The following is a 17,518-nucleotide window of genomic DNA, read 5'->3' on the forward strand; positions in this document are numbered from 1 at the left end:
CCCGCTCAAAAAAAGATATTTATTTTTCCATTTTTGTCACCACAAATTCCTTGTAAACATAAAACTTTGGTAATTTAAACAAAAACCAAACCCATGATTCTCTCCTAGGATCAATTTGATGCCATAAGGATAATACTAAGTAAGTGCACAAATGACACAAGATGCAAAATTAACTGAAAACGGTCATCCTTCCAGAAATTTCTCTTAAAACAGCAGAGAAAAGCAATGCTGCCACCTAGTGGCAACCCAAACCAATCACATGGCATCCCCAGCAAAATGGGTCCTAGGCCCAACATTTGGTCCCTCCCCTTACCTTCCTGAAAAAGAAAAATTCCTAGCAACAAGAAACCCCTCCTCCAGAGTCCCATTCAATCCTGAGAATACAGCAACCCAGGTCTGGCCTGTAACACAGACTACTTCACAAGAAACGGTCCTCTGACCATTTTAAGGTCAGTTTGCTCAGTCCTGTGGCCCAGGTGATGCAGAAGGTAGACACATCCAAAATGCTCTTCTGTTCAGAGTGTGTACACAGTAATTCTGATGTCTGTTGCCTCAAAGACCTCCTCAATTATTGCGGATACATTTTCCCATTGCAGACGATCAAGACCACATCCGATCCTGAAAAAGACAAAATATCTCCACTGGTTGTGATTGAGGAAAAGGCTCCTTCCCTCTTTCCCTAGGCTGCATCCACCCAAAGCCAAAGATAGCATCTGGTCTCACACCTATAGGCAACTATGGTGGGAGTTTAGAAGTTAACGCCTATTGTGAGTCACCTAAGGCTGTTTCCTAGACGGCCCTAACATCCAATAGCTGTCACTTCTCTTTTGCCAAATAAAGTACCAATTCCCAGTTACTTCAGGGTACATTTAGAAATACGTGTAACTCTGCCGTGAGACAGAAGAACTCACTGTTTCTACTAGTGAAAACTAGCCGTGGGTGGATGGGAAAAGGTTGGTATTTTTAAACTGTGTTAGTCACTCAGTCGTGTTTGACCCTTTGTGACCCCATGGACTATAACCTGCCAGGCTCCTCTGTCCATGGGGATTCTCCAGGTAACAATATTGGAGTGGGTTGCCATGCCCTTCTCCAGAGGATCTTCCTGACCTAGGGATCGAGCCTGGGTCTCCCACACTGCAGGCAGATTCTTTGCCAACTGAGCCACCAGGAAAGCCCATTTTAAAAATACACTTATGATAACGGAATGTTAAGGAAGATAACTGGGAAATGCCAAGCTGATTGTAATTCCAATCTTCCTGACACCCTGGTGAGAAACCTCAATCTGCCCACAAAACTACTACCTGGCAGCTTTCTTCCAAGATGTTACTTTACTGATCCTCAATATCCACAGGGAAAAAATAAAGGCTTAAAATTGATAATTTTATATTAATGCGTTAAGTACCTGAAAAAACTGTGATTTAAAAAAAAAAAGTTTCTGGTACATAAGTCGTGAATATATTACAGACCAGTGTAAGATGAGGGATCAAGTAGCCACATTTCTAACTCAGAGCTTGGAATAAACCTGCATGCATGGTCAGTACTGACTCAGAACTAGTCTGTCAGGAAGAGAAGGAATCCCAAGCCTATTCCTGAAAAAGAAACAAAGAGGATACTGAACCCCCAACATCAGTCCCTTAAGTTCCCAATATCTAGGGTATAAGACGTTACATCAGCAACAGACCCTCTGGCTACTATCCATGCTGAACATAAATAAGCATGCAGTTTACAAAGCAGTGATAACCTACAACTTTGTTCACACAGAATGAGCAGGTTTGGGACACCTGAAGTGGCTCAGAGAGAAATCACAATTGCTCAGTCTTGATTCTTGAGCTGTACTAGAGGATGCCTAGAATTCAACAAATAGTGGTGAACAACAGTTCCTCCCTACTAGGCGGGCTGAGGAAGACCTGTGTTTTAATCATCCTGATTCATTCAGCCCAAGCTAAAAGATGGGCATGCCTTGAGCGAAGATCTGACAACTGGTTTACTGATGATTTTTAAATGTTTTGAAATTTGTCCACCTTTAAGACTACATTTTGGGTTAAGATAAGCTTTTAAGTCATTTCTCTTTGGGTAAGACAGTAAACCCCACCAATCAAGTCTTCATTTAGGGCCTTGGATTTCCTTGCCTTGGCATGGAAAGGTCGGTGACTCCATTCTTCAGACAATGGGACTTCATAGCCTCTAAACTCTTCCGTAAGTTTTCATAAGTTGGCTTGTGTGAAGCCCTTTTCTTTGTAATCTGAGTACGAAGAACAAATTCAAATTTCCATTAGACCAAAATGAGGGGCAAAAAACATCATCATGTTCTCCCAACATCACGATAATTAAAATAAATATACTTTTATAGACTAGTCTAGATAACAAATGTCATACGGTCTCTTCCAGTTATGGGAGCCCCTCAGGAATCCACTGAAGAGAGCCAGAGACCCAGACACTGCCTGTTCTCCTAAGAAACCCAGATTAGCAGGTGTGCCTATTGTCTATTGTTTTTAAGCAAGGTAGGTGAAAGTTCTTGTGCCACTTCCAAGAGATAAGCTATGTATCTGTAACAAGGAAGAACCCATAGCACCTAAAAATTTCCTGTTAGGCTTATTTATTTACAAACAGTGCTTGCTTTTTATTTCCCTATAAAAGCACAGAAACTGGTAGCATTCCAAACAAGACTGAAAGTCACAGTAGCCTTAAGGACAGCATCCCCACTTTGTGTGCTACCCAAATCAAGCTTGTAGTGAGTTGGCTCTAAGTCATCCAGCAGCATCACCAAGAAGCTGCACTCCTTCACAGGTCAAAGACCACTGGGACAATGGAAGAAATCCACATGGAGGAAGCAAGCAGGAGAGGAGCAGAATACTACCTGGCACTGCATTTGGTAAGGAAGGATGAGAGAAAAACTCTTCTGAGCAATCGCCTCTTGGGACTTTATTGTCTGTATTTCACTACAACAATGAAGGAATTAAGCAAGGGAAGCATCCCTAACTTTCGCACATCATGTAACAGGTCTTTGGTAAATATCCAACTTTTTCCCACGGAGTTGGGATGCAGCCTCATGTTTCTAACCCAGTGCACCAAATAGCCACCACCTCTGGATCTGAGTCGGCATGAGGTCAGCTTTTGACATTTTTGGTTGTCTATAAAGAAACACTGTGATCAACATAAATGCAGCAAAGCCCATCTGTTTGCTAATACTTAAAACTTACTGAGAATTGGCCCCATCTTACCAGGTAATATATATATCGCCCATCTCTCTTCAGAACAGCCACTTCTCCAGACTTTTTCTCTAAGAAAAACAGTTATTTAATAGTAAAAAAAAAAGAAATACCAAAACAGTGATCTTCATTCTTAGATTTTTAAAAGATCTTTATAGATCTGAGTCTACTTCATAACTAGAATTAATTTTCAACTCTGAAGAAACCTTTGATCTTTATCAGCCTTCTTAAATACCATATTCCTTAACTTCCAGTTTTCCTACTGTTTTAGGAAATCATGTTTTCAATCATGTTTTCCTCACATTCCACCTTCAATCCTGCTACATTTTCAAATATCCTTTCTTGTTCTCTTAAAAAATGTTAATGTCTACTGCCTTGAAATGTTTTAGAATGTACAGCATTTTTCACTTGCCAAATGTGTATTTAATAATTATATTTTTACATACAAACAGCTAATGTGTTAAGCATTATGGGGGAACATAGATGTATTAACATTAAAAACTAAATTATTTAACAGTTTCCAGTCAGGAGAACTGTGTAGTGTTTTGAAACAAATACAATACAAAGCAGTAAGAAGTTGCTTTCTTTATGCTGGGAGTGGAATCACCAGTGGCGACTGATTCAGTAAGCCTGGACTGTGGTCTAAACAACTGTTTGCAGAAGCTCCACCTCTGATTCTGGTACACATTTCTGCTTTACAATCACTGGGAGCAAGCAACGGGAAGTGTTTGTAAGGAAAAGTTTTAAACTCTTTGAAGCATAAGCACAGTACGGGCTAACAGGGAAGCCTGAATGCCAGGCTAAAAGCTGTGGACTTTGCTAAGCATGCCAGAGTTATTAAAGGCTTCAGACAAATGGAGTCATATTATTAAGAAACATTTATGAAAGAGGGAGAAGAAATTTAAAACTTTTACAAGAACTCAGGTTTGGTGGGCCAACCCAAACTAGAGATCATCTCTGTAGCAGAAAAAACTTAATCTGCAGAGTTAAAAGGGCTCGGTAGTTAGGAACCCCATCTGTGCATATATATCTTGTTTAAATTATTAAGCTTAAAAGGAGCATCAAAAGATGGTCTAATCAAGGCACGTGAGTTCAGCTGCTTTCAAAACTCACGTTGATTCAACAGTTCCTGCACTCCTCCAAATTTCTTCTTGAAGAGGACAGCTATCCCAGCGCCCATTCGACAGTCCTCACTGATACAATGCACTAAAGAGTCTGTTTGGGGACATGCAAATAGGTCTCCTTTCACGTAAGTAATCTAAAATGTGCAAAGAGAAAGAAAACTTCTGTTACATACAGAAATATACTAAGCTACTTCTTTTCCTTTACTGTGCCCACCACCACCACTACCTCTCCCCCCCCATCCCTCCTTCATTTAGAAGACAAATTTTCAGAACTTAATGAGTTATCTAAAGCGAATTAAAGCATGTACAAAGTAATGAGTGGGCTCTGCCTAAGATTGTATCAGCCTTTCTAAAATAAATCAACAGGAGAGAAAAAAAGACAATGCAATTACTAGTTTAATTAAAAAGTGTCTGTGCTTTGACCTCAATCATTCTTAATTTCAGTTCACCAATAAGTTAATAGTTGTTACGCACTCGGCTTCCTTCTGAATCTTCATTAGGGCTGCCAGCCATGATACTGGGTCGCTATTTCCAGAACTTAAGTGTTTCTTCAGCTATAAAAAGAGAGTAAAAATGCTTAGGCAGCCCAAATATATTACATTCAGACTGCCCTGACCACCCACGTACTAACTTTTCCCCCCCACCGTTTATTACTGAGTGTGACTTCTCTAGAAAGGAACGCAAAAATCCTCGGGGCAAGAAGGAGAGGAATAATGCCTGGGTTCGGAGGCGGCCGTGACCCGATTGCATTTCGCGCTTCCCAGGAGCGGAAGAAAGGCAGTCCTAGGACCCGCCTCCTCCTTTCCCCGAGCCCGCGCCGAGCAAGGCTGATTTAGGACAGTCTTTTCTCTGAAAGATGCAAGAGTACTTCCCCATTGGGTCTGGCCCAGGGACAAAAAGGTGGGACTTGGCCACAGTCAAGTCGCCAACTAGAGAGTGTACCGGTCAGGCGGAGTGTACTGCCAAGGCGCGGGCAGGGGTGAGAGGGAAGGCGGCCCCTTAAGGAAGGCTCACCCACATCTTTTTTGGGGGGTTGGGGGGACTAGGGGAAGAAGTAGAGAGGCCTCCCATTCTGTCTCCTACCCTAGGGGTGATCAGCCAGGGCGTAGGGCCTGTCCCGGGATCCCGTGGGAGGAAGCGAGGAGGCTCGCTCAAAGACCCAACGTACCCCCGTTACCCTTCACCTGGAAAGGAGTTGGCCGTTACGAGGTCCCGCCCCGCGGGGAAGGGCTCTGGTAGGTGGGTAACAGCGGACGAGCCCACGATACGAAGCCAATCCCACCACAGCCTTTAATTGCGCGTATCTAAGATGGCCGCCCACCATCCGGGAGCCGGGCGGAAACGAGCCCCTCTAGCTAGCTAGCCGAACCTGCACTCTTTGGTGATGGCCGCTGAACTTCCGGCGGTGAAGTCCGACCGCCGCCGCCGCCCGGGCATGCGTAACGAGACAGCCGAATGCAAGTTGGGTAGAGCGGCGCCTGCGCATTAAGTCCCAAGGGGTGTGTCTCCAGGGGCCGCAAAGAAGAGGGAGGGCAGTTGGCAAAGGAGTTACTTAGCGCCTGCGTGGTGCTAATGCTCAGGGCGGCGTTTGAGTGGAAGGGTCTGGCGCGCCTGGAAGGCGCCTGCGTATTCCTTTGGCCGGATGGGAGCCAATCAGGAAAGTGGGCGTGGCTAAGGCACACGCCTGCGCAGTGCTGCTTCTGCGGTGGTGGGGCGTCCCCAAAGCTCGGGGTAGGGGGCGTGGCCTAAGAGGCGCCTGCGCGGAGGCAGTTGGAGGGAGGCCCGATTCCCCTTTGTTCGACTTCGCCATTTTGCGAGGCAGCGGCAGTGGCGGCGGCAGCGGCGGCTGGAGCCTCTGATTGGGTTTCGGGGTCCGGTACTGGAGCCAATCAGCGCGGGCAGCGAACCGGGGGAGCGAGGCACGGTGAGTGTGAGGAGCCAATATCCAGCGGCCCAGAGCCGGCCCCAGCGCCCCGATTGGCGGGTCTTGCTGACCACTCAGGAGAGGCCCAGGCGCCTGTCGAGCCCCGGGAGTCGAGCTGAGTCTAGCCGAGCGGGGTGACCTGCTGCCCCGGACCAGAGCCTGCGAAGCTCTCCGGGGCACTCCCCACCGAGGCCTGCAGGGGGCCGCCCCGCGAAGGGATGGCGCCCTCGGGAGCAGGCATCTCGGGACCCAGACCCGCGCAGGGTGCCAGGGCCAGTTGGGGATGCGTCGCTGTTCTCCCCGACCCTTTGGCCCAGTTTCTCGGGCCCCAGACCAGGGGGTGTGGGGTTTACCTGCCACAAGGCCCCTACGTTCAGGTATACACCCACTCGGGCCTAGGCAGTTTCCTCCTGGTCTTTCTGGCCTCACAACTTAAACCTGCCCTTGCACTCAACACGCGGCGGCCCCCGGGACGGGAAGTCTTCCCCCCGCTGGGCCCGCGTACCCCTCCCCTCCGTGAACGGGTCTGTCCTGTCTGCAACCCTCCTAGGTGGGGAAGGAGGACCGGGGAAGACGTGCGCCGTGGCCACCGGGCCCCGCGTGCAGCGCGGAGAGGGGACCGGTCCGCCCCCGCCTCGGCACTCTGCGGGCCCGCCCCCGCCGTCCCTCTGCCGGAGGGGTGGGGGGCGGGGAAGGGGTACGTTAGTGCGCCCCCTCCTCGGACCCCGCTGTGCCCCTCCTCCTAGCGCACTCCCGGGTCTCCGGTCCCGACGCCGTTACCACCCCCTTTTGGCTCGTCATTTCCTCTCTTCCCCGCCCCGATCGCCGGGCAGAACCGCACACCTCCGTCTTGGAGCCCATCCAGGCGGTGTCCCTTCCTTGCCCGGGCTGTAAGCCCCTGTCCATTCGGTGCCTGGAACCTCGCTCTTAGAAGATTGCGAGCTCTGTGCATTCCTTTCCCCCGAGGCTGCACAATTTGCTTTCATTAGTCTTATCTGTTGTTGCTCATCTCGTGGATTCTGTAGGAATGTACAGTTTCTTTTCCTTTCACCTTTCTGTGTCATTTCGAACATGTCAGACTTCACTCGTTAGCTTGGTTCACAGCCATCTCTTGGTTTGTTTTTTTTCCCAGTATGTTGACGTTTTCTTGGGTATTTATAGAAACTTAACAGTCTTCTGGGGTTTTCATTAGGGTGAGAGGAAATCTCCTTTGACAGCCAAGTATCGAACAGTTAGTATAAACCAGGGGTCCATCTGCTGCGGGGAGAGTGATTAGCGGTCGATGAGAACCTTCCCAGCCTGGTGGAGATTGACAGGTGAACAGGTGATTCATCTGTCAGGGTTAGTGCTGTAACGGGGCCAAGTTCAATTCTGTGATGTGTGAGCTAACGACAGCCTGGGTGGAAGGCCAGCATTGCTACACTTTTAATTGGCCTTGAAGGATAATGGGATTTCTTTGGGGAGGAAAGAACGGAAGAGCATTGCTCACAAAGAGAAGAGCATGTGCTGAGGCGCCAAACTTTGCTGTGTGTTTGGGGGAAGAAGAAAGTATAGGGCAGTGGGCATTTGTGACAGTTCAGTAGGTTGGGAAACGCAGTTGGTAAAACCACTTGTATATTTTGCTAAGGGATTTTTCGGAAGCAGTTATTTTGTGGAGATTTCAGAAGAAGTCTAGAAGCACTTTTTTTTTCCCCCCAAGTTTGGAAAAATAAGTTACTGGCCTATGAGATTCTGCTCCACAATAACAACTGACTTTGGAGGGGAGGAAGGGAGATTTTTCTCCTAGGACTTTAAAATTTTTTACTCAGGTGAAGCACAGTACGGCAGTCCTTGTTACATACAGTCAGCCTTTAGTATATGATGCCTATTTTTATAATCACATTTACTGAAGTCATATAACTGGTAAGTTTCAGAAAGCTACTTTAGTGCTTTTTCCACTACTAAAAAATTGGGGACACTTTTGTTTTCATTTTTTGCCATGAATTTTTTATTGTTGAACTCATTTAAAAAATTGATTTGTAAAATATCTGATAGATGGGGCACTATGATTTAGATATATTTTTTAGAACGTTTACATTTGCCTTTGGAGAGGATAAATACCTTGGGACTTAAAAATGCTAGTATGTGTCACTTTAAAACCAGCAAACATTTTTGCTAGACTTCTTTCTAATAGACAGTTATTGTCTGGTCATATTATTGCTAAACCCCTCTAGAAACCCTACTTATTTGTAAAAGAACTTCCTTGCCTGGAATTTTGAGTACAGTAATCTGACCTTTAGCCTCTCTTGACATGTGGCCTTTTAGCCTGCTGTTTTATATGTGGAAATTTTTCTCTTTGTTTTTATGGTATGTCTTCATTTGGAGCACTCCATTTCCTTCCACTTGGTCACGTGTAGATCGTACTTGTGCTTAAGACCAGGTCAGATGCCACATTTTTTTAAAGACTTCATGTCTGTCCCCAATTTCTGTCCTTTAAATTCTTTTGTTTGTTTTTTTCCTTTAGGGATTGCGTACAGATTTTTACTCCTTTACTAAATTTAAAGACTATCTGAAGTTAAAAACATATAGTTTTCCTTTTATTTCTAAAACCTTCAAGACAGTGTTTGACAGGTGGTCCATCATTAGTGGGGATTACGCAAATTCGGAACTGCAGTCCAGAAACCTTTTGGATGATGGGGATACCAGATAGCTCTTTGTTCTCTAGTCTTCTATCAAACATAGATCAGGACCTGTTTGTTAAGTTGTGAAGTCAATTTAGTGGACCAATGCTGGTAATTTTTTACAGTAGAATAGAGAATACCACCATTCATCTTAAGTTATACTTACAAAGATCAGTCATGAAACTTTTAGTTACTTTTTTAAAGTATGTTCTAAGTGCATTTGTGATAGAAAATGTGTTTCTTACTGTGAGCTGTCAAAAAGTTTAAAACCTGCTCTTCCAGTCTTTGCCTGGTAGTGATGATCAAATATGATAATTCTGCAGGATTTTTCACTTGTTTATTAAGATTGAGTTTCTGGTTGAGTTAAAATGTGTGTTGGTCCAAAACAAATGGATTTCTAAGTAGTTTGCTGCGTTTCAGGTTCTGTACCTTGAAGTGAGGAGGAAGAGATTTTCTTGCTAACCAGAATAAACATATGTTCTTTCTGTCTTTGAGGAAAAGACATTCAAACTTTGAATTAGGAGCAAGAACTAGACAGACTAAATCCGGCTGACTTAATTCTGTCAGAATGTGGGCAGAAAAGCACTTCAGGAAAGACGATGTCAGTTATATTGCAGTTCTGCTAACTGAAGCCCACAATAATGGGAACATATGGCTTCACAGAAGCTGGTGGCGACCGTTCTTCACCATTGGCAGTCTAAATATCATGCTCCAAGCTGAATCACTCCCTCATTAATATATGACAAGAAATTGCTGTTAAGCTTGAAACCCCTTCTGTTTTGACCCATCAAAGTATAGTGGATTTAAATGTTTTTAAGTTGTAGCATTTGTATTATGAGGATAAACTAGTTAAAAAGAAAACCTGCATGACATTTTATCAATCATTTCTTTGCACTTCCAGTATGATGTAAATTTCTGGAAATTAGGGGTCAAGGGAAAAAATCTCACACAGGAAGGGGACTGAAGGTGGAGTGGGTTTTTAAAATACAGAGGACATTGCTTCCTGATCCTTATTTTATTAATCAACTCTTTTGAGATATAGTTTAGACATAAAGGATAATCATTTTAAGTGTACATTTTGATGGATTTTGATAAATTTATACACAAATGCAACCACCACCATAATGAAAATATAAAACATTTTATCACCCCAGAAAGTTCCACATGCTCTATCCCAGTCAACTTCCCTCTTCCACCTTTTCCATTTCCAGGAAACTACTGATCTGCCTTCCATCTCTGGATTACTATTACCATCTCAGGGTTTCATATAAATGAAATCACACTACTCATGACCTTTAATTTTTAATTTTATTAGTTTAGAAACATAAATGCATTGTGTATATTGCAGTTAGAGACAAGATAGAATTTAGGAAAGACCATTCACTTCCCTGGAAAAGCCACTTAATCTGGCTGAAATTCTGGTTTTCTGTTCTGTTTCCAGAATCTCTGAGGAGCCAACTCAGTCAACCAGTTTAGAAGAGACATATAAAAACCAGAAGGCCGATTTGTCCGTATGCAGTGAGAATTAACTGTTAGGTTTATTTGTGTTACTGATCATATCTGCTCCCTGTTGGCTACTGTATATGAATCCAAATTAAAGCTAGATGCGTGTTTGGTGAGCATTCCATTAGAGCAGGGGTGGTGAGATTTAGAACCACATGGCCATATATACTGTCGGGCTCAGTGGCATGGTCACCCTGCCACTCACTCACGGCTCTTACACTCTTTATACTCTGTACCGATTTGTTAGAAGTAATAGACTTGATTGAGTTTTATTAGATTTTCCTCCCAACATTTAGTATAAAATGTTTTAGATATACAGTAAAGTTGAGTTTTATAATAAACACCTGTGTGCCCGTCATCTAGAATCTGCTCTTAATGTACTGTACTTGCCTTTTTAGAGAGGTATCTGTATATATCTATGTTTAAACTTAACTTCACCCATCAGTGCACTTCTTCCTAAGTATTTGGGCATTCACAAATACTGAGCCACTTAACAATCATGGTGGGTAATTCATCTCATCCACCATGTGTGGATTTGTGGGGAGAGGTACATTGCTTTGCTGCTATGATGTGCAGCTCATGTAATTCAATGTAACTCAAGTGTAACTGTCACTCAAATTTTAGAATTTATGGAGGCCTGGAGAAAAGTTTAGGAGAAGATTTAAAGTTTTTAAATCAAGCCTTTATTCAGGGTTCTCATTATTACTTCAGTTTATTTAATCGTGTCCTTATTTCAAAAAGGAGCTTTCAGCTGTTAAAGTGTATGAGAAGAGTAAATGTGGGCCTTGACTGCATATTTAATGATATTTGTTGCTGTTATTCAGTCGCTAAGTCATTTCCAACTCTGTGACTCCATGAACTGCAGCACGCCAGGCTTTCCTGACCTTCACTATTTTCCTGAGTTTGCTCAGCTCCTGTCCATTGAATCAGTGATGCCATCCAACCATCTCATTGTCTATTGCCACCTCTTGCCCTCAATCTTTCCCAGCATCAGTCTTTTCCAGCGAGTCATTTCTTCATATCAGGTGGCCAGAGTATTGGAGCTTCAGCTTTAGCACCAGTCCTTCCAATGAATATTCAGGGTTGACTTCCTTAAGGATTGACTGTTTGGATCTCCTTGCAGTCCAAGGGACTCTCAAGAGTTTTCTCCAACACCACAGTTCAAAAGCGTCAATTCTTCAGTGTTCAGCCTTCCTTATGGTCCAACTCTCATATCAATACATGACTGCTGGAAAACCCATAACTGACTTATATGGACCTTTGTTGGCAAAGTGATGTCTCTGCTTTTTAATTCACTGTCTCGGTTTGTCATAGCTGTTATTCCCAGGAGCCACTGTCTCAATTTTGTGGCTGCAGTCACCGTCCACAATGATTGTGGAGCCCAAGAAAATGAAACATGACACTGTCTCCACATTTTCCCGGTCTGTTTGCCATGAAGTGATAGGACCAGATGCCATGATCTTCATGTTTTGAATGTTGAGCTTTAAGCCAGCTTTTTCACTCTCCTCTTTCACCTTCATCAAGAGGCTCTTTAGATCCTATTCACTTTCTGCCATTAAAGTGGTATCATGGGCATATTGGAGATTGTCGATATTTCTCCCGGCAATCTTGATTCCAGCTTGTTCTTCAGCCAGTCAGGCATGTCACATGATATGTACTCTGTATATAAGTTAAAGAAGCAGGGTGACAATACACAGCCTTGACATACTCCTTTCCCAATTTTGAACCAGTCCATTTTTCCATGTCCAGTTCTAACTGTTGCTTCTTGTCCTGCATACAGGTTTCTCAGAAGACAGGTAATGTGGTCTGGTATTCCTGTCTCATTAAGAATATTCCACAGTTGTGATCCAAACAAAGACTCTAGCGTGGTCAGTGAAGCAGATGTAGATTTTTTTTTTTTTGGGTGGTGGGGGGGGAATGGGGCGGAATTCTCTTGCTTTTTTTTAGAAAATTTTTAATGTTTGAAGTAATTGTAGAGACACAGTATCATTGTGATAAAATGATAAAGACAAAAGAATCCTTACTCTTTGGAGGCAGATGCTGAAGTATTTATGGAGCTATGAAGTAATAAGGTGTCTGGGATTTGCTTCAAAATATTGCAGTCCATGGGGTCACGAAGAGTCAGACTCTCAACTTGACGACTGAACAACAGCAATGCAGAGGGAGGGTGGGTGGAAAAATAGATGAGATATATGTGAAATAAGATTGACCATGGGTTGAAGATTGTTGAAGCTGGGTGATTGCTATGGGGAGTAGGTGGAACATTATAGTGTTCTCACTATTTGGGGTATATATTTGAAAATTTTCATTAAAAAAAGTTAAAAGTAACAAAGGGTGGGGTATTATCAGGCATTCAGATTCATGGCTGAGAAAAACGTAGATTCTTTTCAGAGAAAATAATACCCTTGATACGTAAAATTTTTTTCTTTAATCTGCAAATAGCATTTATGCCATTTCTATAATTCCTTTTTATTTATTGCTCTGGATTAAAGCCCAAACTCCTAAACCTTCTCTGTGTCTTTCTTACTTAACACTGATAAGCAATCTGTTGGACTTCAGATCTGGGTAATTACGAACTAACTAATAAATTCTAAAATTTTAGATTGCATATCACATGTAGTACAAATGTGTTACAAATTAAAAGCACAGTTCTCTAAAGTACATGTGCAGGCCTGAAATCTGTGTTAAATGGGCCTTGTAAGAAAGTGATACTGTAGCTTAATGAGAATTTCTAAGGTGCAAGTGTTGCTCTAGTAGTACTGAAAGGGAAAGTTGCTGATGAGTAATGACTAAGCATTTTTAAATATGTTAAATAGCATTATCAAGATGCTATTTAACATATTAAATGTTAATATGTTAATGCATATTAACGATGGAATATCTCGGAGGCCTTAACTAACACTCTCACTCTACTTTCTTTTCTTCCGTCTCTAATAGGAGTGCATCTGGCAGTCCTCTAGGGTCTCCAGAGTGACGCTGACTGTGGACAGGACTCTGATTTGGAGGGGCCATGGAACAGTATGCAGCAAACAGCAACAGTTCAGCAGAGCAGATTGTTGTACAGGCTGGACAGATTCAGCAGCAGGTATGGAAGTAAAACTGCTTTAAACAAAATGACAGCAATGGAGGTGATGATAACACTTCTCAGTTCTAGATTTGAGAGGCATCGGATCTTCTAGTGGGTCTGGTGATTTGTGCTGAAGTACTTTTTGAAGATTGGATTTATTGATATTTCTCTGATTTTCTCTGTTCAGAAGTCTATCCAGTCCATAACTACTTAGAATTTGATGTCATGGGTTCCCGGTTTAATAAACTGCCCCCTTTTATCTTAGTAGAAATCAAAAATACTTAGTCTGTTTTCAGATGGAGCTTTGAAGGGTGGTTTTGTTTTCCTGGATTAAATTTGGTTGTTTCTCTTATTGATTAAGCCAACTTGTGGTCTGGTAAGGCTTTGGCCTTACCAGATAGACAAACCAAGATAGCTTCTAAGAAATGCAGTATTTAATTTGATCCATCACAGTGTTTATTTTGAAAACTTTTAGTTCAGTATGAGGATAATAGGTATCCACACTTAAGGATAAGCACATATTAGAAAGGATTTCTGCTGCTGCTTTATTCCTAATTCAGATAGGTTGCTTTCTTGAATTTATACACAGATTACATTTTCTGATTATATATACCTGGGTTTGTTTTAGGAAAACTTCTCTTGTTTTTTCTCCCTAGAAGAAAATAAATTGATTGTGCATTGATTTGGGCTGTAGGCCAAAATTGGAAATGTTTTGTTTCCAAAATGGGACCTAGATAATATAGAAAAGTCATTAGTCGGGGGGAGGGAGTAGGTGGGCAGTGGTGGTTTTGATGGTGAGTTGTTCTATCTAATGACCAAAAGAAGGAGCTACTTTTTATTAAAAGAGATTAATTGTCAAAATTCCTTTGCTGGCTTTTCCTTCCACAAAACTACAGCTTCTTTCAGCTGCCTTGATAGAAAGGGAGATTCCACAGAGAACCCTCCATTCATTCATACCAGTGCCCTAGTGAGTGAATTCTTGCTCTGTCTGAAGTTACTACTAGGGGTAATAAAAATTAAGTTGAGTCTATGAATACATTGCTTCTAAGGTAGTCCAACTGAGTAGGAGTAATCCTAGTTTGGGGACATGAGAGCAGTGACCTCATGAAGATGTTTTTGTCTCATAGTGATTGCTTTATTCTTCCTTTCTGGTGATTGCATTCAAGTTCCAGAAGTTCTTCATTGTAGCTTCTAGGCTGCTAAAACCTGATGAACTATTTTGTTCTTGTGAACTCATTTGAGGAAATAAAAAGAACATTAAAATAACTGCATGCAAAAGGATCAAATGCTTAATTTTGGAGGGAAGGACTGCATTAAAAATTTTTTGTTAATAATGTCAGGTACATCGATGTTTTTGAGTCATGGAAGTGTATTTGAGTTCTGCTCTGGAGACAGAAGACTGTAATCTGTAATTTGTAAGACAGAAGTCTGTTATCTGTTACCTTCAACAAAAAGCTTCAGTATAGGGAGTCTCCAGTTTGAAAGTCCTGTGTAGGGTGGGGCTATTGAAAGAAGACCCTTCCTCTCCCACAAGAGGTAAGGTGATCTCATGTCTTGAACTATACATTTCCTTCCTGACACATTTCAAGCTCTTCCTGTTCCTGTTCTCAGCAGCAGGGTGGTGTCACTGCTGTCCAGTTGCAGACTGAGGCCCAGGTGGCATCCGCCTCAGGCCAGCAAGTCCAGACCCTGCAGGTAGTGGTGCTCTCTCTGACTCTCTGTAAGCACTGCATGGACTTCTCTCCTCGTGTCTGGTGCTGTTTGTCGTCGGATCTCACGGAGGAACGGCAAAGCCAGTTGCATGACTTTGATGCTGCTAACTTGTCCTTGAGGCTTATAAGATGCCAGTATCCTAATGTGTTGTGCTAAATCATGTAGTGACGCTGTATCAGTTTTCTGAAAAGTGCCATCTGGCTAGTATGTTTTGGGGGGATACCTGAGAACAAATCAGTGAAGAAATTCTTACAAGTGGCATTAGAACTGATTTAGAGCTCAGATTCTCTAATAAGATTGCATGGTAAATTTTCTTTGTATTACGATAATAGAGAAGAAAATGTATACATTTTACTAGGCTAGATTGTGCATTGTTAAAAGGACAACTCAGATATAAAATAATGATTGCATTTGACAAGATTGATCTAATCACTGAATCTTGTTAATCTCTGCTATCCTCTCACTACTTTTCTTGGGGAAGTCCTGACCTTATTATTGGATCTGCAGAGATTGCCCCATAGCTCTTGGTTGGACAGAAAAGAGATACGCTGTCTGTAAATCTTAGGTATTATAGCCACTGTAAGAATTCCTGCTTAAACAATGCAGTTTCTTAACATTATGTATGACCAAGTTAAATACCTAAATTGGGGTTAAATTTGGGCCAGTTCTATGTAAACAGAAGAAGCAAAACTCTTTTATGTATTTATTAGGTTACTTTAACTAAAATGACCATATTTTTGAGAACATGGCAAAGTTCAAGTAGCCTGCCTTTTTTCCTCCTCTGAATGGAAATGAGTAGGCCCTAGAATGTAGAACTGGCATCTCACTTTACTGTTAGTGCTGCTTAGCAAGCATCCTGCAGTGAACTCCCTTTTGTAGTCATTTCACTTTACCCTTTCAGCCCTACTCCCACGCCTGCCACTCTTAATGTTTGATGATATACAGCCAATTCTAAACATAAATTAAGCTGAAATAAGCTGAGTTTGTAGGTACTCCCAAACTATTCAAATCTCAGAGTTCAGCAGCTTGATACTCATGTTTTTCATGCTTGCTTCATCTTATTGATACATGAAACAGTATTGTCGTTAACCACTTGTGGCATGGGAATGTGACATGCTCCTAACTGTATGGCTTCTTGTCTGATGCATGTATCCTTGTGTCATCATATGTTGTAAGAACAGCAGGTTCCTTGGAGTCTCACATGGTTCATCATGTGCATATGTAGCCTGTCAGTGAAGGGAAAAGTGAAGATGATGGATAGCCAGAAAATTACAAAATAATTGCCTTAAAACTTGTTTCCTTCTTATGCAGATTTTAAAGAAATGGAAGCACTTTATGGAGATAATGGAAACCTTTCCTCTAGGGCTCTGATTAGTTGTGGAGAACTTTAAATACTTCTTTCAGTTAGTTATGCAATAAATATTTTTAAAAATCTTTCCTAATAGAGCATGTAGAAGCATTAGTATAGCAAAGGGAATTTGATTTGGGATGGGGAAGTGAGGGGAGAAAAGCAGAGGAGAATCAGATTGTAAAGTCTTTAAAAAGTAAAGTGGAATTTGTCAAGGAGCAGTTTAACAAAACACAGAATTTGAATGTTCCTAAAGATTCCAATACGCTCATAGGGGTGGGGAGGGCTTAATATCTAATCTACTAATCTAGGACAGATTGATCTTTTAACTAATTACTGTTATTTGAACACACTTTCACTGACATTGAGAATGATTATTTCAGATATACAAATTTTATTTTGATCTGTTACAAATAGTTCCTCAAAACAAAGATAGAATCTGAAAGTTTTGGATTTTCAGCGATTCTGTTGAACATTTCAATTCACATCTAAAGTGGTTGGGTTTTGACTTTCAGAATGCATTCAGATAGCTAGACATTTTTATATTGGGACTCAAGATGTTACAGCACTTTCAGTGCCCTGGGTTTTAGAATGATCCATTTACTCATTAGAGATTGAAAGTTGAGAGTTTTTTGGTACTGTTGAAAATCTGTATAATTTTCATGCTTTTTAAAGCTAAGAGAACTATGCAGATACTGCAGGGTCCAGTGTGAGCAGTCCCGCCGCAAAAATTGTAAATTGACCAATATATTTCTAGGCATTTATACTAGTAGGCTCCTTAAACAACCACAGGACAAGAATTATCAGTGGTGAGGTAGAGGGTAAAAGGTATGTGTTTCATTTATGCTTGAGAAACTGTAAGGAGGAAGGGTATTCTATATAAGCTTTTGGAGCTGCTTGATACCTCACCTGAAGTCATTGCCAGGTACAGTTTGATTTACTCCTTCCAAATTACTAAGAATTTGCAGTC

At 42.1% G+C, this 17,518-nt stretch overlaps 2 protein-coding genes across 25 annotated transcripts in view; one reads left to right on the forward strand and one right to left on the reverse strand.

The window, feature by feature from the left end:
- Positions 1-6,264, reverse strand: OARD1 (O-acyl-ADP-ribose deacylase 1). Of its 6 annotated transcripts, none has more exons than XM_086370703.1 (6): positions 5,703-6,264; positions 4,808-4,887; positions 4,323-4,467; positions 3,222-3,280; positions 2,130-2,242; positions 1-618 (listed from the first exon to the last, which is right to left on the reverse strand). In XM_086370703.1, the coding sequence occupies exons 2-6, from the start codon at positions 4,844-4,846 to the stop codon at positions 516-518; spliced, it is 459 nt and encodes a 152-aa protein (XP_086226829.1). In that variant the 5' UTR covers positions 4,847-4,887; positions 5,703-6,264; the 3' UTR covers positions 1-515. The 6 variants fall into 6 exon arrangements, with proteins under 6 accessions (XP_086226829.1, XP_086226828.1, XP_086226825.1 ...); XM_086370702.1 differs by lacking the exon at positions 5,703-6,264 and adding an exon at positions 5,638-5,666; XM_086370699.1 differs by lacking the exon at positions 5,703-6,264 and adding an exon at positions 5,518-5,666.
- NFYA (nuclear transcription factor Y subunit alpha) overlaps positions 6,129-17,518 on the forward strand; it is a 24,112-nt gene continuing 12,722 nt past the window's right edge. For 2 of the 19 annotated variants that reach the window (XM_086370678.1, XM_086370685.1), the window contains exons 1-3: positions 6,129-6,257; positions 13,358-13,505; positions 15,099-15,185. In XM_086370678.1, coding sequence (XP_086226804.1) covers positions 13,431-13,505; positions 15,099-15,185 — 162 coding nt within the window. In that variant the 5' untranslated portion in view covers positions 6,129-6,257; positions 13,358-13,430. Of the gene's footprint in view, positions 6,635-12,200; positions 12,289-13,357; positions 13,506-15,098; positions 15,186-17,518 lie in introns of all 19 variants that reach the window. The other 17 variants (XM_086370682.1, XM_086370688.1, XM_086370681.1 and 14 more) reach the window with 12 other exon arrangements.

This window comes from Bos grunniens, chromosome 23, assembly GCF_055505025.1.
Source record: "Bos grunniens cultivar Pamir isolate PY7600 chromosome 23, Bosgru_T2T1.0, whole genome shotgun sequence".
Classification (NCBI taxonomy): Eukaryota; Metazoa; Chordata; class Mammalia; order Artiodactyla; family Bovidae; genus Bos; species Bos grunniens.